The following is a 24,034-nucleotide window of genomic DNA, read 5'->3' as shown; positions in this document are numbered from 1 at the left end:
ACATTATGACCAAGGCAACTCTTCTGACAGAAACATTTAATTGGTGGCTTGCTCACCGTTTCAGAGGTTTTAGTCCATTATCATTTTGGCAGGGAGTATGGAGACACACAGGCAGACATGGTGCTGGAGAAGCAGCTAAGAGTTCTACATCTATCTAATCCACAGGCAGCAGGAAGAAAGCCACTTGGCCTGGCTTGAGCTTTTGAAATCTCAAAGCCCACCCCCAGTGAGACACTTCTTCCACTAAGACCACACCCATTCCAACAGGGCCAAAGCTCCTAATTCTTCTTAAGTAGTACTACTGCTTCCTGATGACTAAGCATTCAAATATATGAGCCAATGGGGGCCATTCTTATTCAAACCATCACACCATCCATGATCTCAAATTGTACTAGAGAGCTATAGTAACAAAAACATGGTATTAGCATAAAAACAGACATATTGATCAATGGAAGAAAATTGAAGACCCAGACATAAATCCACACACCTATGGACACCTGATATTTGATAAAGAAGACAGAAATACACACTAGAAAAAAAGAGCATCTTCAACAAATGGTGCTGTTCAAGCTGGATGGTTGCATGTAGAAGAATGCAAATATTCATATTTACCTCCCTGCATAAAACTCAACTTCAAATGGATCAAGGACCTCAACATAAGTCCAGATACCTTGAATCTGACAAAAGAGAAAGTAAGGCATAGTCTTGAATTCAATGGCACAGGAAAAGACTTTCTGAACAGATACTGTGAGCACAGGCACTAAGACCAACAATTAATAAATGGGATCTCATGAAACTGAAAAACTTCTGAATGGCAAAGGGTATCATCATCTGGACAAAGGAGCAGGCTACAAAAAGGGAAAAGGTTTTTACTAACTGTCTAATAGAGGGTTAATATCTAAATCACATTTTTAAAAAAGTCAAAAAATTGGACATCAAGAAAACAAATGACCCAATTGAAAAATGGGGCAGAGAACTAAAGAAAGTTCCCAAAGATGAAACACAAATGGCCAAGAAATACTTAAATGTTCAACATCCTTAGTCATCAGGGAAATGAAAATCAAAACTACTTTGAGATTTCATCTTACACCAGTCAGAATGGTCAAGATCACCAAAACAAGTGACAATTCATGCTGGTGAGGATGTGGGGAAAGGGAATACTCATCCATTGCTGGTGGAGTGCTAACTTGGAACTTGTATAGCCACTGTGGAAATCAGTGTGGCTATAGCTCAGGAAGCTAGGATTAGATCTACCTCAAGGTCTAGCTATACCACTCATTGGCATATACCCAAAGACACATATATCCATATACTATAGAGACAGACAATTGTTCAACCATGTCCATTGATATTCTATTCATAATAGCCAGAAACTAGGAACAGCCTAGATATTTACCAACAGATGAATGGATAAAGAAAATGTGGTACATTTACACAATGGAATATTATTTAGCTGTTAAAAGAAACAAACAAATAAAACTGAAATCATAAAATGTATAGACTTAGGAAAAAGAATAATCCTGAGTAAGGTGATCAAGAACCAAAAAGACAAATATGGTATGTATTTTCTTATATGTGGATGCTAGCTTTTAAGCAGTTAAAAGTCATGCTACCATCTGAATAACTAGAGGTTAGGTATATATTAAGGAACTAGTGGGGGGGGGAGAAAGGACCTCCCAAGGCAGGGGAAATAGAATATTATAGTTAGAGAGAAACAGAAGTTGGAGATTGGAATGGGAGGATTAAATGGAGAGGGAGAGAGAAAAGATAGGTAGGGGAGGGGATATGGGAAGGGACAACTAACACCAAAGGCCATTTGAGGAGTCATATAGAAACCTACCACAGTAGAAGATCCTCTAGATATATACATATATGAGAGAAATCTAAATGGAGTCAACAAATAACAGGGGAGACAGAGCCCCAACTAGACATCATATGAAACTTCCAGATATAGACATATATGAGAGAAATCTAAATGGAGTCACCAAATAACAGGGGAGACAGAGCCCCAACTAGACATCACATGAAACTTCCAGTGCCAGGAATGGGTTGCATCTAATCTAGTTGCTGGCCAAACGGGCTTATGGAACAATCCTCCCAAACAACCCAGGCTATTACCAAGGCTATTGGTTGCTTTCTACAAACTGATAATACAAACTGTACGGCTGAAAACAATCAGTACTTACATGTCTCATTGAACATGGAGAAATTGATCTGCCAACAAGAGCTTTCACCCCTACTGACTAGTGTTAATGGTCCTGGAAGGTATTTTGCATACTACCAGAGGAGAATGGTAAACACTAACCCTGCTACAAACACTTCAGTCTATAATGGTGACCTGCCTGCACGATACACTGCTACAGCAGCAGCACAAATGTTGTGGGAGTAACTAACCACTATCTGTCTGGACTTAAGGCCTATTCTAAGAAATGGTGTGGAGGCCCAAGTTACTCAGTCAGAGCATCTGAGCTTGCTTTACCCAGTGGAGCTGCATAATGGGATGATTTGACCACAGGCGTGGTTACCAGGTGTTTGGAAGGGTCTACACTTGGCTGTACATTGTGCTTTGATCTTGCAAGGGGGAGGTCTTTTGTCTCTCCCCTTGGCATGTTGTAAAAAGTCTGTTGGGTATTGATCCAGACCCTCCCAAAACTATCCTGTGTTTCTGTTTTTCTTCTTATTGGCTAGATCTCTCTTTCTATCTAATATTTTCTTATCCCTCTCTCTTCCTCCTAAGAACCCTAGAAAAGGTGGCAAAGGTAGCAGCTGGACTCCCAGTCTCCCACAAAAATAGAACCCATGTTTGACACTGCTGTGGTAGCCAAGAATCTAAGATTAGATAGGCCATCAACCTAGGAGAAAACCAGATACTAATGTTCTGCTAAAGGATGTTGGCAATAAAATGACTCCCAATGACATTCTGCTATACCCATAGATCAGGGTCTCAGCCATTATTAGAGAAGCTTCCTCCTATAATAGATGGGAACTAACACAGAGACTCACAACTGGATAGGATGGATAATATCAAGGAACAGTGTTGTGGCAGTTTGACTATAACTGGCCCCCATAATCTCAGGGAGTGGCACCCTTAGGAGGTGTGGCTTTGTTGGAGTGGGTGTGGCCTTGTTGGAGGAAGTACATCACTGTGGGAGCAGGCTTTGGGGTTTCTTATGCTCAGAATACCACCCAGCATCACAGTAGACTGTTGCATGCAAAATGTAGGACGCTAAGCTCCAGCACCATGTCTGCCTGCATGCCGCCATGCTCCCTGTCATGATGATAATGGAATGAATCTCTGAAGCTGTAAGTGAGCCACTCCAATTAAATATTTTCTTTATAAAAGCTGCCCTGGTCATGGTGTCTCTTCACAGCAATAAAAACCTTAACTAAGACAAGTGTCTTCCAAACACAGCAGGACTGACACACATATGAGCTCACAGAGACTGTGGCAGCATGCATAGGGCCTACACAGATCCAAAAGCAGAGGGGGCCCCAGCACTGAAATGGGGAGTAGACATGAGCTCCCATCTTCAACTAAGAGGCTATCTTCATGAACAACTGCTAGCAAAGGAAAACTTAGTTACTCTAAGGGAGTCTTAAAGGTGGGACAAGGAGGAGAAGAATTCTAGGAAATGGAAGGCTGAGTCAGAGACACTGCCAGCCGCCACCATGACAAGCCACATGTGAAGATGCCAGTAGGCCACGAGCCACATGGCAAGGTATAGATTTATAGAAATGGGTTAATTTAAGATATAAGAACAGTTAGCAAGAAGCCTGCCACGGCCATACAGTTTGTAAGCAATATAAGTCTCTGTGTTTACTTGGTTGGGTCTGAGAGGCCGTGGGACTGGTGGGTGAGAGAGATTTGTCCTGACTGTGGGCCAGGCAGGAAAACTCTAGCTACAGTCTTACAATGTATACAAACCACACTTAAGGGAAGCCGAATGCCCAGCAGTAGATGGCCAACACAAAATGAACTCAAAGGTATTTTTGAACATTTTTCCTCTCATGTTGCTTTGTCAGTGCTTTTTCCCTTATCATTCTAGTCATTCATAATGCATATTATGGTTTCTGATTTGTTTTTTTCATGGGTTTTATGTGTGTGTGTCTGTTTTTTTGCCTGTTTTCTTATGAGAGAGATAAAGAAGGCATAAAGTTGGAAGGGTTGGAAGGTAGGGAGGATCTGGGAAGTAGATATAAGGGCGGAGAAACAGTGATCAGAATGTATTGTATGAGTAAACAACTCTATTTTTCATAAAAAACAAGAATAAAAATATTTCTCTTACTTTTGGGGATTATAATACAGCATTTCTCCCTTTCTTCTCTCCAAACAATTCCATATATATTTCTAAAAACATAAATACAACCTTAGTCTATGTACTGTTACTTGTTTCTACGCTTTCAGGCTGACCATTTGGTATTGCATTTTTCTCTGCTTTCGGTATTCCTTAGCTGTCTGTATTTCTTTGTGTAGGGTTGAGGCCTCCTGGACTTTCCCCTGTCCATGTTGGCATGTCTATTGCTGTTGTCCTTGTTCAGCTCATGTTTAGGTAAGTCATGTTGGTGAGACTTTATGGGTGTAGCTTCTGACATTCCCAGGAGACATAATCTTATAGCACACTCCCTGATCCTGAGTCTTACTATGTAGCTCTGACTATCCTAGAACTTGCTATGTAGACCAGGCTGCCCAAATTCACAAGAGATCTGCCTAATTCTGCAGCCTGGGTGCTAGGATTAAAGGCATGTGCTATTAGGCCTGGTCAACTAGGAGGAATGGATATTCCTCAAAAACATAATTATCATATTGAAAAATTAATTCCTTAATATCCATCAAACCTAGTAACTGTTTAAATTTCCAACTATGCCACAATTATTTAAACTGTCTTTTTTTTTTAGGTGTGTGCATGCATGTGTGTGTCCTCACAAACATACATGGAGAGGTTGGATGTCTTGCTCTATCACTCTGTTTTATTTTCTCATTGAACCTGTAGCTAGGCTAGTAGTCAGCAAGCCTCAGGCATCTTCCTGTCTCCATCCATATAGCATTAGAGATACAGGCAGGCACACAGCTACACTATTTTATATACGTGCTAGAGATTCAAATTCAGATCCTCATATTTGAGCTACAAGTGCTTTTACCTACGGAGATATCTCCCCAGTCCTGGTTTTTGTTAATTTTATTTTTTTAGACAGGGTCTTGCTATGCTGCCTACATTGACCATAGTCTCCTCAGTTCTGAAATTACAGGTATATGCCACCGTAGATACACAGCACTCTTTTTTTAAAAACAAACAAACAAACAAACAACAAAACCTATGCACTTCCCATTTCTTTTCTTCCCTCCCTCAGTACTTATGTGACAGAAAAACCAGGCTACTTGTCCAACAGTATTTCTCACATTCTAATTTTGCTAATTGCATACCAGTAGCATCCTTTAACCTATTCTTCTGCCTTCTATGTTTTTTATGTCTAATGCTTCCTGTAAATGAGTAGCTGAATCTGCACTGCTAACTTGAAAAACACTTTTAATAAAGGTTATTATTCAAAGAAAATAGTGTAAAGATGATTTTGAGTGTCACTAGCAGCAGGGGACACAGCCAGATACTGCTGAGTCAGGAAGGAGCTCCTTGCTTAGGGGCCTCCACTCAGGCTTGGCTAGGATCTTGATTTACACTGCAGAAAAGGGATTCAGGATAAAGCAAAGTTGGTGTTTATGGAATGTGGGAGGTTATAATAGTTGCATATATGATTTTACAGCTTTGCAGTTAAAATGCATAAGTGGACATAATTTATAACAAGATTCAAAGATTAAACAAAGTTTAAAAAAATTAAGTGAAAAATATGAGCTGATGTTGTTGGTTGTTTTGGCTCTTTTGAGGGCTCACTACCCAGCTCCCAAATAAATCACACACAGAGGTTTATTCTTAATTATAAATGTCCAGCCTTAGCTTGGTTTCTTGCCAGCTTTCCTTAATACCTTTTGCCTCTGGGCTTTTCCCATTCTCTTACTTCTGTAAATCTTACTCTTACTCTGTGGTCTGCTGTGTAGCCAGGTGGCTGGTCCCTGAAGTCTTCCTCCTTCTCTAGCTACTTCTTTATCTCCTCTCAGATTTCTACTTCCATATATTCTCTCTGTCTGTCAGCCCCACCTATCCTTTCTCCCGCCTTGCTATTGGCCGTTCAGTTCTTTATTAGACCATCAGGTGTTTTAGACAGGCACAGTAACACAGCTTCACAGAGTTAAATAAATGTAACATAAGCCGGGCGGTAGTGGCGCACGCCTTTAATCCCAGCACTAGGGAGGCAGAGGCAGGCGGATCTCTGTGAGTTCGAGGTCAGCCTGGACTACCAAGTGAGTTCCAGGAAAGGCACAAAGCTACACAGAGAAACCCTGTCTTGAAAAATCAAAAAAAAAAAAAAAAAAAAAAGTAACATAAACGAAAGTAAAAACCTTAAAGTAATATTCTACAACAATCTGGTTTACTTATTTTTCTTATCTTAATGAATCTCAGCTGGGCCACTTGAGAGGTATAGGCAAGACCAGGATTTCAAAATCATTCTTGGCTACATAGGGAGTTTGAGGCTAGCCTGGGCTGATATCATTTTTTTTCTTTTCTTTTTTCTTTTTTCTTTTTTTTTTTGCATTGCACATTGTTTAAGTTTGTGGAGAAAGGAGTGCTGATAAGCTCGAACTCAAAGGTCATATAAGCTTCAGGCCTTAACTGTGGCTCATCAACAACTATTCTAACAATCTTGCCTTAGATACCTCTCGAAAAGGAATTAGGGTCTCTATCAAGGCAAGCAGTTTCATTCTGTGAGTTGTGCTGAAATTCTTGAACCTCAGTCAGCAAGAAATGTAAACCAATCCTGGGGTGGGGAGTGGTTCCTTTTATTTTTTTCATCATTTCACACTGCCTTAATAAGTACATTATAGCTTAATAACTAAAACCACCATATAATTGATATATAAAGAAGAGAATACTCCTAGCACAGGAAGCTCCTTTCTCATCAGTAGCACTTCAAAGGGCTGTCTTCATTGGATATATTTTTATTGTTGAATTTTTATGTAAACATTCACATTTAATACTATAAACACTGGACTCCAATCTCTGATTTGCGCAAAGGACATTGTAGTCCAGACATTGAGTTCCACTCATCCTCTATCTAAATTTCTGACTTACAAACAAGGCAAGATGTCATTGAATTTCTTATACAGAAAACTTAAATAATCAAAATTTAAAAGTTGCTTCAATACCACATGATTAAGTTGTTGTCTAGGCTGCTTTATCTGCCAAGAGGGCAGCTTTCCAGCTCAGGAAGTCCCAGCCATGTTCTACTGAGAGTAGGTTCCCTACTACCCATCCCATTAATGATTCATTCTGCTGGTCACTTAGAATACTGATGAACCAAAGAAAAATGTAATAACTCTTTAATTTACTTGGAAGAAAATAAGATAGTATTCCCATCTTCTATAGGAGGTCAAAAACAACTGTATATAGTTATTCTAATTTTGCCAGTCAAAATTCTAGTACTGAATGGGAAGGGGTTCATGAGAACCCCTAATTGAGAACCAATACACAGGTGAAAAATTCTGGGAAAGAGTCATTTTTAAGGATGTGAAGCCCAGTATATTAACCATACTCCAGTAGATGGTCTCACAGCCCAAAGCATAAGGACAGCACAAATTGGAGCTGGTAGGTTATTGAAAGGCAGGGGGAAGAGAGGACACAAAGTTGCCGAGAGGGGTGTAGGGGGGTGAAGTGGATTTGGGGGGCATTATAGCGAAAAGTTGGGAGTGAATATGATTCAAAATACATTATATGAAATTCTCAAAGCACAAAAAACAATGGTTTTGTATAAAATAAGAAGGGAGAAAAAGGTTGGAGAAGAAAATGTATGGATAGAGACCAGTCAAGGCCCTCCTGAGAATAAGTGGATATAGTATCAAAACATGGATAGGCCAGAAGATATTCAGAAGTGGAATGTAAAGGACTTCCTACACATCCAATCTGGGAGTGAAGGAAGAGAAGCACTTAGGTTAGAGGTTTCTGGTATTTCCTAACAATTGAAACACTTGTTCTAAGTTCTCAGATTCATGCTCAGTGAATTTGTCTTCCCAGATTTAGGGTGTAGTGATCTTCAGACCCAAGAATTTTAACCATCAGCTTCTACTGACTCTAATGGTGCTAGACCATATGATTCAGAGGGCCCTAATTTGGAGAATTCCCAAGTTTCTGCCTTATATAAGTGAATATGAGGCTAGGGTAGAGGAACTACTTACAGAAAAAGTAAATATTGATGGAAAAGAAAGCTTATGAACATGTTTGTTCCTCAGAGCCCTGCTGGGGTAGATACATAGAGTAAGTAGTGAGTCATGTCTGCTGAGCAAAACATGGTACTTAGTGTGTGGAATACTACAGGGCTACCCAAATGAAAGAGCTCATTTATCAAGCATTGTATTTGCTCTGCAATCATGATTCCAAGTCAGTGAAGTGGTATGTGTAGTTCCAGCTACTAAAGAAACTGTGGCAACAGGACTGCTTGCACCCTAGGGGTTGAAGCCAGTCTAGACAAAATGGCAAGATTTTTGTTTTTAAAACAAACAAAATAGTCTGATCCCATTTAGAGCATTGGAAGGGCCTTCCAAGTACACATCTAAGATGCCAGTGCTGGGTATCCGTCTGAAGACACCTCCTGTGCTCTTGATCTGTATGCTTAGCTTGTGCCATATTAGTTCCTCTTTTCTTTGGCTTACTTCCATACAACATTCAGAACTATTCAAGAACTGAATATACATTATCTAAAATAGTACTTCCACTACCATTTTCTTTTCTTTTTTTAAAGAGCAGTTTTAGGTTCATAGCAAAACTGAGATGCAGGTACAGAACTTCCCAGATCCCTCTCCTTGTAAAGAGCTTTTCCTTTCTGGTACTTCTCAGTGTTCTAGGTCCATCTTATACTTTCCCTGCCTCAATTCTTCTAGATGAATGGTGCCAGAAACTAAGATCTGGTTACCAGGTCATTGCTATAAGAATATCTTTGATGTATGTCCGGGCAACTTCAAAGCAAGGCCATGTACACATGTATTCTAACCTGTGTATATACACATATCTACAAAAAAAAATCACTGTGTGTAGTCATCTGTATTCACATTTACCTAAATATGAGTTTTTACTGTTGTGTCATATTCTAACCCATCGCCACATCAATTGCTCTTAGCAGATGCCCTTGGTTACCTTTAATGTCTCATTTCAACAGTGCAGGACTTGGCTCCCACCATTCACCAGAGGGTAACTTCATTGTTCTGCCCAGCTCACATACAGCAATAACAGAACTGCCAGTTTGCCTTACTCATATTTATCCTTCACCTTGGTTTATTCCCTGCTATACTCTGTGCCACTCAAAAAACTTTTATATTCTATTTTCCTCTTCTATGACAATAAGATTTTCACTATCAAGTCCTCAGCTTTAAATCACTTTACACAAAGTAGGTGTTCAATTTTTTTTAAAGAGCTGAACAATGAACAAATAAATGAAAACTTCTTTTGCCTATTACATTAATTAGGTGAACCAGAAGGGCTTTTTCTAGCCAGTACTAGTATGTTGTTCAGCTTTGAGATGCTGTGTCTCCTTGAACAAACTCATAAGCCTAGCATGTACATTAGATTATTTTAACAATTCATCTGACTTCTCTCCACAATTGCTACAATTAAGCCACTTAACCAAATCAGTGATAATAAACTATCACCTACCCTAACTATTACCTTTTTTTTTTTTTTTCTGAGACAGGGTTTCTCTATGTAACAGTCTTGGCTGTCCAGGAACTTGCTTTGTAGACCAGGTTAACCTCGAACTCACAGAAATCTGCCTGCCTCTGCCTCCTGAGTGCTGGGATTAAAGGCAGATGCCACCACTGCCCAGAATCTCCTTAATTTTCCACCACTGCCAACTGAAACTTCCTATATACTGCTAAGCTAGTTTAAATGTTCTAGAAATACTTTTGTCTCTGTGTAGTCTTGGCTGTCCTGTAGACCAGGCTGGCCTCAAAATCAGAGATCTGCCTGACTCTGCCTCCCAAGTGCTGGGATTAAAGGTGTGTGTCACCATGCCCAGCTTCTAGACTTCATTGTTTTGTTTTAATGTGCTCTAGCTATCTAGTGACAAATATTCTTCCACCTAATCTGGAAACAGGAACAATATAATCACTATTTTAAGACCAAATCACACAGTTAATAAAGAGTTACATTTAAAAATTAAATGGTTGGTTTTAAATTAATCAGTTAAAAGAACTATGAAGGGGACTCAAAGAATGTTTGAGGAAAAAAAAACATACAAATTTGCTCTTTTCCTGAGTATAAAAGCCTGAGGTTTAAGAAAAAAGACAGTAATAGGAAACATATGGAAAAGATTGGTAACAAAATGGAATCTTGGCCCAAGTGTGGTCTGCCACATTTCACATACCAATGTCTCAAATAATAGACTAGATGTTTACAATACTGCCAAAGCATCCTTGAAACACCGTATACATTTCTCAAATCTGAAATATAAAAATAAATTCTGTAAGTTCCTTATAAAGTCTAATAGAAAACACTATTTTGAAGAACCAAAAAAAGAACTCAAGAACTCCTTCCAAAAAACTCAACATCTAACTCCAGGAGACACAGCTAACTCAATGTTTAACTATGAAAACATTAGCACAAAATTTTCTCCTGCAGCAAGCAAGCTTGCTGGCTGGAACTCTTAAGGAGGGTCCCTCAGCAACGGGAAAGTTTCTAAATCCACAAAAGGAAGTAGAAGTTATTGGGCAATAGAGCCTTTACATTTTATCCCACTGAAAGACAAATGCACTATAAAATGACTTTGTGTACTGAGGAAAAGAGCAAATTAGAGATATAGCTGCATATGCAATACTTACTTCTATAGCCCATTCATTTCTCTCTTAAAAGTTATTGGTCGTCTATTTCAATAAAAAGGTTGTGTCTTTAACCTGTGGAACCAATGTAATCTACTGCATTTTCAAAGTAAACTAGATGTGAAGTACCGTATGTTTCCAATTCTGATTCCTAGCTTCAAAAAGGGAAGCACTGATGTGAATACAAGCCTCTTTCAACCCAGGGACTGGATACAATTCTGAATTCCACCTTAAATTGCTGAGACACTGGGCTCCAGGTCAGAGTGGACTTTAATCTGAAGAATTCTTTGGCATAAAAATGAAAATAAAAACAGTAATCAGTACATGCTGTTTCATTTAGTCTTGTTTGCCTTTCATATTAGAGGAAATTCTTGCCACACCTCAAACCAAAATTAAGGAGTAAAGAAAAAAGTTAGCCACATAAATATGACCAAGAGCACAAACATCTTAATTTGAATCCACAAAGTTTTGTATAATGAAAAGAAGTACAAAATTTTAATTCAACCCAACTGTTTTCCAAGCAGATTGTATTTGCTTAAATTGCTACAGTAATTCAGTGGACAGCCCTATCTGGACTCAGAGTTACTGTGGAGTTTTTAAGAAACTCTGTTAGAGAATTTAGGCATTTCTGATTGAGTTAAAGGATTTGCCAATTCATCAATCCCCGAAACTAAAGCAATTTCAACAGGTATGATGATAAAATAATTCTGAACTCTTAAAGAATGTATGCCTACTGTTATAAAACTAGATTGTATTTGTTTAATAGTAAAATAGACTGCAGCTATCATAAAGGCACAATCTGGGGAAGCAAAATCTAGTAAAAATTATTAAAATTTTGATTAGGCAAAATTTTCAGGCAAAAAGATCAGTAAAATGAGTTTAAATTTCTCATTTAAAATTACTCAACAAACAATATTTGTTTAGATTCTTTCTTTATAAATTTTGGCCAAAGGGAAAGATTATTTGTTGGGTTAAAGGAATCAATCTCTCTTTAGTTTCTTGGATCTGATTTTCTACTCTTAATTTTAAATGACAAAAAAAAAAAAAGCTAATACTTTTGAGCCATAAATCCGAGTAGTGATGGTGAATACAGTTGTAGGGAAGGAGTGTATTTGTTCAAAATTTCTCTATGGGACAAATACTGATCTAGAATATTTTTGTTTTCATTTGTATCATTCTCAAAGATTTAAGTGTATTATGGCTAAAAATAACTGATATGCTTTTTTAATAGCAAAAGATTTTACAGAATTAAATTTAAAGTTGTCTTAGAAAAACTCATGTTTAAATAATTAGTTATTATAGTAAAATGCTATGATGCTTTAAGTTTTCAGAACTAAGTAAATTATACTTCAATTTCATTAATTTAGATTAGGGCCTACATTGGTTAAAAAAACATGAATGCTTTTCTTTAAGTAAGAGAAATGTTATGTTAAAGACACTCTTATTGTCTTATATGCAAAATTCACATTAATAGATAATTTCTTAAAATTTACATTATTGCTCTGCTTTAAATTTTCCTCTTCATCTGCCATTTGTCTAATAGATAATATATTATAAGTGAGAAGTATCACATATTGTTATAGAGAAATATATAAAAGATACTAGCCAAGTTCTCTTTTTTTCACCTAAAGAAACCACCATGTTTAAATGCCTACAGAAATCAACATTAACAAAGAGAAACATTATTAACAAGATATAATCTTAACAAAATATATTAAGTACATCATCATTCCACAGATCTCTGACGACTTAGAATCAATGCACTGCACTTAGGCTTTGTTAAAAACTAGAGATTGGGAAACGAGATGGTTGACAGTGAGTTACTGTGATGTTCTGAGTTATACTATATGGATTAAGGCATCAACTGTAGAATATGAAAACAAAAGTAACAAAATTTGTTACTTAGCAAATGGCTAAGAAGAGATTCATTGGGTAAATCACTCACAGGGAAAAGTATAACCCGGGACCAGAGGAAGACTAATAAATGACAGGATTTCAGACTAAAAGTTGCTGTACAGGGAAACCTTCTAAAGTGTTCAAAAAGACCGGGTAACAACATGAGGAATCCTCTTATCTTCAGAGGCCCTTGTTTGTTAGGAGGTTTTGATCCTAAGGCTGGCTGCCATGAAGTATCTGATAAGAGTATTATCAGGATATCCTTTTCTTCCAATTTCTCACAAGTGCTGAGCAACAGATTCTAATTCTAAAATGTTGCTAAATCACATATTACTAAAGAGATGAAAGCATTTCAATTTTGGCACTTTCTTTCTTTCTTTTTTTAAAACCTATAGCACCCGGTATTCCCAGGCAGTCTCCCACCCAAGTACTAACCAGGCCCGACCCTGCTTAGCTTCTGAGATCAGACGAGATCGGGCGCATTCAGGGTGGTATGGGCATAGACGGCACTTTCCTATAGATAAGGATAAACATAATGTGCAATTACAAATAATTATTGACCCCCTCTTTAAAAAAGTAAGGTCATCATCCAAAAGGAATGATGGGAAATGATGTTTTGAGAAAAATAAGGAAACAAAACAAAACAAAACCAGTAGGCTTGGCAAGAGGGAGAGTGGGTGGACTAAGGAAATGCAGCTCGCCATACTTGAAGTTGTAGCCAAGAACTGAGAATGAGCCCAGTCAGCCTGGTTTTCTTTTTCCTCCTTCATAGTCAGCTATGTGAGTCAGAATGAGCGTAGGGAGGAAATTGCCATTTGCCAGATGTAAAGAACTCAGAAAATGCAGGGATTGTGCAAAGGAGTAATGAGAACAGTGAACTGTAGCATCCCAGTAGAGGGAACTTAGACTGTAAGGAAGTATGGGTGGAGGCAGTAAAAATCAGTACCATCAACACACAATCGACTCCTCTGAAACTCAGGAACTATCTGCAGTTGGAGGTACTACCTGAAGGTATGATCAGAGTATAGGATGTTCAAAATTCAGAATATGACACTGGTAATTTAGCAGGCTCAGGACATGAGTTCACAGAAAGAACCAAGTCAAAATCATGGAGCAAATGGAGCGCTATCAGAGAAATGATTGATGTAACTATTTTCTCAGTTACACCAATGCTGAAAAACAGGAGGTATCATTCTAGAGGAATAACTAAATGATTTCATTAACAGTGATGTTGGGGCATTCGTTCGTTCATTCATTCATAAGATCACTGATGAGAAGGGTGGAGAACAAAGGTCTCAGGAAAAAAGATACATTTTTTTTCCTTTAACATTTTCCTAAATAATGCTCATTTCAACTGGACAGCAGTTTTCAATTTGCCAAGATCTTTTACATGAATATGTCATGTGATCCTAACTTGGGAGACTGAGGTAGTAAAGACTATTTGAACTTAGGAGTTGGAGACCATCCTAGTAACACAGTGAGACCCTGTCTGAAAAAAAAGAAGTGAGATTAGCCGGGCGGCGGTGGCGCACGCCTTTAATCCCAGCACTCGGGAGGCAGAGCCAGGTGGATCTCTGTGAGTTCGAGGCCAGCCTGGGCTACCAAGTGAGCTCCAGGAAAGGCGCAAAGAAACCCTGTCTCAAAAAACCAAAAAAAAAAAAAAAAGAAGTGAGAGTTTATCTTCTAGGTGACATAAGCAGGAAGACTAAGACAAGATACAAGATTAGCAGCCAAGACACGGGGCTAGGGAGAGAGCCCTGTCAGCAAATCCTTACTTACCTTGCAAGCAGGAGGAGGTGAGTTCTGAGTTGGTTCCATAGAACCCATGTTAAAAAGTAAATAAATAAATAAATAAATAAATAAAACCAGGTGTGGTGACCACACTTGTAATCCTAGCACCTGGAGGCAGAGATGGGCAGTCCCTGTGACTCATTGACCAGCCAGCTAGCCTACATAGTAAGAGACTCTTGTCTTAAAAAATTAAAAGGTAGATGATGCCAGATAAATGACACCTGAAGTTGTCTTCTTCACATGTATACACACACACACACACACACACACACACAGCAATGTATAATTTAACTATAATTACAAATTTCACTTTATTCTTTTTGAGAGGGTGTTTTACTGTATTACTAGATTGGTCTTTGATTCCCAAGCTCAAATGATCTGCCCCCTGAGCACGTGGGATTATAGGCATGTGCACATGCCCAGCAACTGCAATTCTTATTTTATTAATAAAGCAAGAGGCAGAATTGTTAAATGACAGAAATGAAATTCAAGTTTTCAGGCTCCTTGTTTAGAACGTACTCCATCCTTATTCAAGTTTCAGCAGAAATAACGTTATCTGTGAAACCATAATCCAACTCAACACAACATCCTTAAAATGCACTATAATGTCATTTTATATCTGTACATTCAGGCCTAACTCAAAAATATAATTCAAAGCCAGATATGGTAATGCTCCCTGTAGTCTCAGGACCTGGGAAGGAGAGACAAGAGGATCATGAGTTTAAGGCCAGCCTCACTTAAATAGCAAGCTTGAGGCCAACTTGTCTCAGGAAGAAGGAAGGGAAGGAGGGAGGTAGACAGGGAGAGAAGAAAAAAGCAGTGAAAAAAGGGAGCCAGGAAGGAAATGTGAAAATATTAATCTAATGGAAATTGGAACTTTGCAGGCTATAAATATCGTGTACACTTGAGCTTTTTTAGATTTACTGAACAAATTGGAGACAAAATAATTAAGGTTTGAGAAACTGGTCTAAGAAGAAAATTTGAAGGTGTAGATAGACAGAAAACTGCAAGAAAAAAACATGATAGTGTTTTCTAAATAAGTTGCCACATAAAAAAGAATGTTCTTTTAAAGGACAAGGAAAGAATTCAGTAACAGAAGTAGTAGGGAGCAAGATTTTGGTTTAATAAAAAATTTTAATAGGCAAAGCTTTTTAACTGTTCAGAGAGATTGCAACCATCACTACAGACAGGATGGTTGGCAAGAATGCCCAGCATTTACAGTGGAGGGAATACGAGAGTGTGGTTAGGTGATGTCATACTATCATTACAAATCTACAGTCTAGAAAACAAGACAACTAAGATTCTTTTAGAAGATAATGACTGTAGAGAATGTTGTGCTTAACACATGTAATCTCAGCACCTGGAAGGCAGAGGCAGAAGCATTGCCTGTAATTCAAGGCCAGCTTGGTTTTCATTGTAAGTTCTAGCCAGTAAGGGCTACAAAGGGAATTTGGTCTATAAAAAGAAAACAAATAAAAGATAGTGACTACTTAGTAAAAAGTCCAGAACACCACACTTCTGATTTTGTTCAATAAAACATGTGATTCTAAATTTTACTTCACAGGTACTTAAACATTAAATTTTGATTTGAGCTTTGCTCATGCTTCCTGAATATTCTGTTATATATAGGCACAAGTATAATAAATCTTATATATGTCAATTTATATGAGAATTATTCTGAGTATTAATCACTTTCCTCTTTGCAATAGGACAAAATAAGAACATGGGCTTTTTAAGTCCAATATATGTTCTTTTCTTCTGTTTTGGAGTTAGAATATATTGCCAATATGAAGCTTACCAATGGGATGAGGAGTATGACCAAGAGCCAAGTGAGGATTATGAGCCAGAATTTCAATTTCATCAAAATGTCGAATATGGAGTGCCTTTTTATCAGAATACTTTAGGCTGTGCTAAGGAATGCTTCTGTCCAATTAACTTTCCAACATCAATGTATTGTGACAATCGTAAACTCAAGACTATCCCAAATATTCCAATGCACATTCAGCAACTCAACCTTCAGTTCAATGACATTGAGGCTGTGACTGCAAATTCATTCATCAATGCAACTCATCTAAAAGAAATTAACCTCAGCCACAACAAAATTAAATCTCAAAAGATTGACTATGGTGTGTTTGCTAAACTTTCAAATCTACAACAACTTCATCTAGAGCACAACAACTTAGAAGAATTTCCATTTCCTCTTCCTACATCTCTGGAAAGACTCCTTCTTGGTTATAATGAAATCTCCACACTTCAAACAAATGCCATGAATGGGCTGGTAAACTTGACTATGCTTGATCTCTGCTATAATCATCTTTCTGATTCAATGTTCAAAGAAAAGAACCTTTCCAAACTAGAAAAACTAATGCAGCTCAACCTATGTAATAACAGATTAGAATCAATGCCTCCCGGATTGCCTTCTTCACTTATGTATCTATCTCTAGAAAATAATTCAATTTCATCTATACCAGACAATTATTTTGACAAACTTCCAAAACTTCATGCTCTAAGAATATCACACAACAAACTGAAAGACATTCCATATGATATATTTAATCTTTCCAACCTTATAGAACTCAATGTTGGACACAATAAATTGAAGCAAGCATTCTACATTCCGAGGAATTTGGAACATCTGTACCTACAAAATAATGAAATAGAAAGTATGCAAAATTTTGCACTTTTTATTTTATTTTTATTTATTTTTTATTTCAGGGCTGAGGACCGAACCCAGGGCCTTGCGCTTGCTAGACAAGTGCTCTACCACTGAGCTAAATCGCCAACCCCAATTTTGCACTTTTTAAAGAACAAAAGATTCTTTTTTGACTGGTATTTTGACTGGTTTTTTTTTGGGGGGGGGTGGCGGTTGTAATGTTGAGACAGTGTTTCTCTATGTAGCTCTGGCTGCCCTGCAACTTCCTATGTATATCAGGCTCGTCCTCAAACTCAGATATATTTGCCTGCTCTGCCTTCCTCATGCTGAGATTAAGGCTCATGCACCAAAATGCTGATGAATCATATTTTGACTCTTTATAAAGAATGAGTTGTTATTAATAATCTATGCTTTACCTAGTGCTGAAAAGGTTGCTTTGAAGTCAGCTAAAGAAATGGCAGATAGTACCCTGGGAAAAGGGAATGCCGTTAATTTTATAGTCTTTTCTACTCAACTTTACCACCTTGAATATTAGCAAGTAGTGTTAGGGAGCATCCAAAGACATATGACGCTGGGTAGTAGGGCTGTGGGTTTTTTTTTGTTTTTTGTTTTTTTGCTTTTGCTTCTTTATAAGATTGCTTCTACTAAGAAGCAATTATATATTGCTTATATAATCAGTAAAAACAATGAATTCATATTTATTTTGGTGATATGAGACTCGAGTTTCACTCCATTTTATTTTAATTAATATAGAAATAATTAAACCTAACTCCATTTGTAAGTATTATTATAAAATTATATCATATAACAAAACCCAACATGGAATTATGACTATCATATGCAGGATGAATTTTTAATTTGTATTTTTCAGACATCAATGTGACAATGATGTGTCCTTCTACTGACCTACTACACCAACACCATTTAACATACCTTCGTGTGGACCAAAATAAGCTGAAAGAACCAATAAGTTCATACATCTTCTTCTGCTTCCCTCATATACACAGTATTTATTATGGTGAACAAAGGAGCTCTAATGGTGAAACAATATTACTGAAGACTCAAGTTTTCAGGAGATATCAAGATGAGGAGGAGGACGAGGAGGAGGAGGAAAACCATGATGGCCAAGACAACACTCTTGAGGGTCAAGACGCAACAGAAGAGCACTTTAATTCTCATTATTATGGAATGCAAGATTGGCAAGAAACTATATAGGTATATATTTATGACTTCATAAAGCCATACTAATTACAAATCTAAACATATACTGCTCAAAATAATGTATCTAGAAATATGTGTTAGTATAAGATGAGAATTGCATTTAAGATGTTGGTGACAATGGCTTCATCTCATAGACTTAGAGCTTACTAAAAATGTTGCAAATCTTAAGAAATATAAGATATAATGGCAAGTGGGAATAAAAATTAAGCTCAAATGGCTTTGTTCTTTAAACATATTCTTTAAACTTAGAAATATTATCATGTAAAAAACAAGCAAGGGCAAGCAAAATGGCTCAGCAAATAAAGCATTTGTTGCCAAGGCTGATGACTTGAATGGGAGAAACCCAACTACTGCAGGTTGTCAAGTTTTCCTCTAAACACATGGGTGCATGCCAATAATAATAATAATAATAATAATAATAATAATAATAAAATTATATAAAACTTTTTGAGTATGCCACTTCCAATGATGGGATTTTTTTTCTAGAGATGATAAAGAAAGTAACATTAACACTGAAGATAAAAGCTGCCCTCTAGACTATAAGAGGATATCTGAGTAAGAGGAATGATATTAACCTAACAGTAGTGTTTCATTCAAGAATGAAACTTTTATTGATTTTTGTCTACAGAGTTGCTTTCACATTTGTATTTTCTCTTTTCTTCCCTGCTGTGGGATGTTCTGTATGTCCTGTGGGAGCCCGTTCTTGGGTTCCTCGTGGCTTTACCCAGCAGGTCCGCACAGAGGATGATTAGGACCACGGGACTGAGTGCAGGTGTCTGAGATGGTCTGCACTTAGCTGTGCTGTGGGATGGTCTGTATGTCAAATTTCTCTGATTGGTCAATAAATAAAACACTGACTGGCCAGTGGCTAGGCAGAAAGTATAGGCGGGACTAACAGAGAGAAGAAAAGAAAGAACAGGAAACACCTTTAATCCCAGCACTCTGTGAGTTCAAGGCAAGCCTGGTCTCTGAAGCGAGTTCCAGGAAAGGCACAAAGCTACACAGAGAAACCCTGTCTCGAAAAACGGAAAAAAAAAAAAAAGAACAGGAAGGTAGAAGGAGTCACTGCCAGCCGCCGCCAGGACAAGCAGAATGTAAAGATGCCGTTAAGCCACAAGCCACGTGACAAGGTATAGATTTATGGAAATGAATTAATTTAAGCTATAAGAACAGTTAGCAAGAAGCCTGCTACGGCCATACAGTTTGTAAGCAATATAAGTCTCTCTGTGTTTACTTGGTTGGGTCTGAGCGGCTGTGGGACTGGTGGGTGACAAAAATTTGTCCTGACTGTGGGCCAGGCAGGAAAACTCTAGCTACACTCCCCCCCCCCCCCCCCCCCTTTTTTTTTTTTTTTTTTTTTGAGACAGGGTTTCTCTATATAGCCCTGGCTGTCCTGGAACTCACTCTGTAGACCAGGATGACCTAGAACTCACAGAGATCTGCCTGCCTCTGCCTCCTGAGTGCTGGGATTAAAGGCGGGTGCCACCACTGCCTGTCTTATTCTTTTTTCTTTTCTTTCTTTTTTGGCATACTTGTATTTCTAATCCTACTAATATAGGTGTCCCAGGTTTAGTGCTCAGAATGGTATTTTTGACTTTCAAAGTCACCATTCTAAGATCTAAGGCATACCATTCAGAAAATTAAGTGTTCTTTTTTTCAGAGCACCAGAACAACCAAATTATCAGATTATCAGGTCAGAGCAACCAAATATATCAAATTACAGATATTCTGTATCTGCTGTATCTGGATAATTAATAAAAAAAACATCAAATTCCCTCAGTGTAATCTATATTTTAGGAGATTTGAGCAACTATTCAAAATACTCTATATCATGTTCTTCCAACTAGATTAATGTTTTTATAGTAAACTGGAGAAAGGCCTCAGGTAGTTATTGTGAAGACTTGCTAATAACTGCTTTATTCACAGGTTATATTAATATTGATAAAATAGAGTTTTTACATATTATTAAACCTTTCTGTTTTCCTGGCACTAAATAACTACAAGCATACATCTATATTATCCAGTATTTATTTACATGCGCTAACGTTGACTACAGTTCCTTTGAAATTTGATGGACACAGACTTTGATATCACCTGTAAAACCTTAAAAGTCACTTGCATTCTCTAGTCCATTTTGAAGTATTTTAAGTATGCTTTATGATGAATATTCTAACCATTATGATGAACTGTCTTATTTGCCAGGCATTTATGATTCATGTTCCTGATAAAAAGGAACAAATGCATGCCAACACAAAGAATCCAAAAACACATGATAAAAATTCAGACAATGTGCAATGAACAGATGCGCACACTGTAATTTGGAAGTATTCTGAGTGCTGAGAAGCCTCTATTGTTTTTTCTACCTTTGAGTAGGTTGTTAGCATTAACAGGAGAACAGGGATGCCCACAGGTGTGGAAGTGACAATGCATAATGAACACAAACCAAACTCCAGCCATTTATTTAGCCATCCACACCGAGTCAGTCAATGTAGAAGGCATCGCAGTGAGAGATAAGGAAAGAGAGCACAAGAAGCAAAAGTCACACAAAAAAGTGAAGCACAAGAATCAAATACTAGTGGTATGTGCTAGGCATCCCTGGGACACAGGCCTTAAGGTCCGGCTGATTCTCCTGAAATGTTTGAAAATGGAATTATAAATGCAATTATTTATTATGAATGAAAATATGATAATGAGTTTTAAGAGATATACAAGTTCAAACAATTTTCTGACTTCCATCATTTTAAAAATTAAAAAGAGCCACTAAGGAAATGCAAATCAAAACCAAAATAAAACATTATCTTTTTCTCATTACAATGGCTTTATCTTGCTCATATAAACCCTCCTTCAATGGCAGCAACCAAAAGACAAGCAAATAACAAGTCTTGGTGAGAAGACAGAAAGATTGTTACCCTCACACACAGCTGAGAGGATAGAAAATAATCCAGCTCTTTGGAAAGCTCCAGCTAGGTATGAATCAACCTTTCTACTTCCAGGTATATGCCCAAGAGAACTGAGCACAGGTTCACACCAAAGTTTGCTCAAGACCATCCATAGCAGCATTATTCATGAGTCTAAAAGAAGAAACCGATAGCTGGTATGGTGGCACAAAGCTCTGTAATCCCAGCATTTGGGTGTGGAAGGTTGACCAGGAAGTTCGGGAGTTCAAGCCATATACAGCAAGTTTGAGACTTACATGGGCTAGACCCTGTCTCAAAAAAGAACTGATGACAGGGTTTCCTGTATAAGTAAAAAAATTTTCTAAAATTATTGTGATTATATAAAAACCTGAAAATAAAAAAATGATTGATTTGTACACTTAGGGTGAATTGCATTGTATGGGAATTAGTGCAACAAAGAATTTTTTTTAAATCACTCAGCTTACTCTAACACAAGGTATAAACAAACAAAATGGTGAAGAGGCAGAAATAATAAACCAGGTAACCATGGATACCATAACTAATTTCTGGTCTGGACCTGGTTAAGCAGCTGAAACTTCTGGAAGAAGTGACACTGTGATGTGGCAGGAACTGACTAGCAAAAGCAGAGACTATCATAGGTTAATGTAAAAAAGTAGTAATGGGCTGGAGAGATGGCTCAACCGTTAAAGGCTAGGCTCACAACCAAAAATATAAGAAGTAGTAATTACTTGAACTCTTGCACAGTTAAAAAGTAATTCTCAATTTTGTTAAGTCTAGAGATTATTTCTTCATTTCTTTGTAAGTTAAAAAAATACACTTAATTTTACAAAATTACTCCAAAGATATGTAAGTAAACAGTCACAAAATCCCTCCTGATCAAAACCGAGAGGATGTAGGACTACAATCTTTTTAGTACTATTTAGAAATGCCACAGTGAGAGCCGGGCGATGGTGGCACATGCCTTTAATCCCAGCACTCGGGAGGCACAGCCAGGCAGATCTCTGTATGTTCGAGGCCAGCCTGGTCCACAGAGTGAGATCTAGGACAGCCAGGACTACATACACAAAGAAACCCTGTCTTGAAAAAACTAAAAAAAAAAAAGAAAAGAAAAGAAAAAAGAAATGCCACAATGAACTTAAACCAATCCAAGGATTTCTCAGTAAACATGAAGCAAATTAAAAAGTTCAATGCTTTTCCTCAGAGAAGAATGAAGACTTTACCTTCTACAGCATGGCAGTTACCTATATCAGAATCAGAGAATCATAACAGGAAAGAAAACCATGAGCATCTACTCTTCACACTGGATGGTGTTTGGATATATTAGGAAAGGGCTAAACTGATTGTAAGGGCCAACAAAACATGCACATCATACCAAAAATCCAAGATTAGTCAACAAAAATAAATACATTACCTTTTAGAAAGGAAATAAAAATAAAGGATCCTTCAGGAGGCACAGATTTTTTTAAACTTATTCCTCAACTTATAGACTACTAAGCTAAAATACAGATGTACACATATCACTTAACACATTTAACCATCTCTAGGAGGGAAGAAAGCATAAAATATACAAAACAACAACAAAAAACACCGAAGAAACCAAAACTTCGTCTCTTCTATAGACTTTCTGTGTTACAATGAATTTCTCTGTTCCCAAGGATGGCTGGAACTAAAATCCTAGTTTCTGGATTCAAAATGATTTTTCCCCCTCTAAATCTTGGAAATAAAGTAAAAGAGCAGCTGGATATAAAATTAGATCATAACATCTAAAACCTCAAGTTTCTCAGATGTTCCAATTTCTTATAAGGCATCTCATGCCTAGTTTAAGTAACTGTATTTACACACTAAGCACTGGTGCAAGTAGCAGAGTGTCATGCACACCTTCCATCACTATAAAGTGTTCAGGCTGTGAATACATTATACAGAGGTTTAGACACATAAAAGAAAAAAATTAAATTCAAAGATGAAGTACCTTAAAAAAGCATTAACTTGTCCTCACATTGCATCATAACCTCCTTTCCCTTTGTCTGTAAGTTACGTACACCCTCGTCTCTTTCATGTAAACAAAAGATCTAGGTTCATGTAAATACATGAAATTTAAGACAACATGCTTGCTATAAGGTCTCAGAATGTTGGATTTTAAAAAGTTTTTTTTTTTTTTTTTTTCCCGAGACAGGGTTTCTCTGTGTAGCTTTGCGCCTTTCCTGGAACTCACTTGGTAGCCCAGGCTGGCCTCGAACTCACAGAGATCCGCCTGCCTCTGCCTCCCAAGTGCTGGGATTAAAGGCGTGCACCACCACCACTGCCCGGCTAAAAAGTTTTAAGTACCTAGTAACTCAGTATTTCTCACGGGCACGGTTTTAAAAAATAATTTATTTTTGTTTACATTTATGAGAAAATATTGGAGTGCCCATCACATATGTGCAGGTGCCCAAGGTAGTCAGAAGAGGGAATTGGAACCCCAGAGCTGGAGTTACAAGTGACTGTGATCTGCCCAAGTAGGGTGTTAGCGTCACAATTTAGGTCCTCTGGAAGAGCAGCAAGTGCTCTTGACTGCTAAGCCATCTTTCCAGCTGCTAAAGGTTTGCTCACCCATCTAATAGCTATAGAGCATATCTAGGTGATTTAGTTTTCTTAAGGCTTTTA

The 24,034-nt window shown here is 37.6% G+C and overlaps 2 protein-coding genes and 1 non-coding gene across 3 annotated transcripts in view; 1 reads left to right on the top strand and 2 right to left on the bottom strand.

The window, feature by feature from the left end:
- Positions 1-24,034, bottom strand: part of LOC114689503 (centromere protein P) — a 216,229-nt gene that overhangs the window by 125,537 nt on the left and 66,658 nt on the right. The window lies entirely within an intron of this gene.
- Omd (osteomodulin) lies at positions 11,253-18,927 on the top strand. The gene is made up of 3 exons (XM_028863829.2): positions 11,253-11,600; positions 16,309-17,262; positions 18,124-18,927. The coding sequence occupies exons 2-3, from the start codon at positions 16,323-16,325 to the stop codon at positions 18,465-18,467; spliced, it is 1,284 nt and encodes a 427-aa protein (XP_028719662.1). The 5' UTR covers positions 11,253-11,600; positions 16,309-16,322; the 3' UTR covers positions 18,468-18,927.
- LOC114689549 lies at positions 13,195-13,313 on the bottom strand. Its single transcript, XR_003733929.1, has one exon. It is a non-coding gene; the product is annotated as a 5S ribosomal RNA (ribosomal RNA).

This window comes from Peromyscus leucopus, chromosome 5, assembly GCF_004664715.2.
Source record: "Peromyscus leucopus breed LL Stock chromosome 5, UCI_PerLeu_2.1, whole genome shotgun sequence".
NCBI classification, from domain to species: domain Eukaryota; kingdom Metazoa; phylum Chordata; class Mammalia; order Rodentia; family Cricetidae; genus Peromyscus; species Peromyscus leucopus.
The sequence above is the reverse complement of the archived record's forward strand: the minus strand, read 5'-3'. Positions and strand labels throughout refer to the sequence as shown.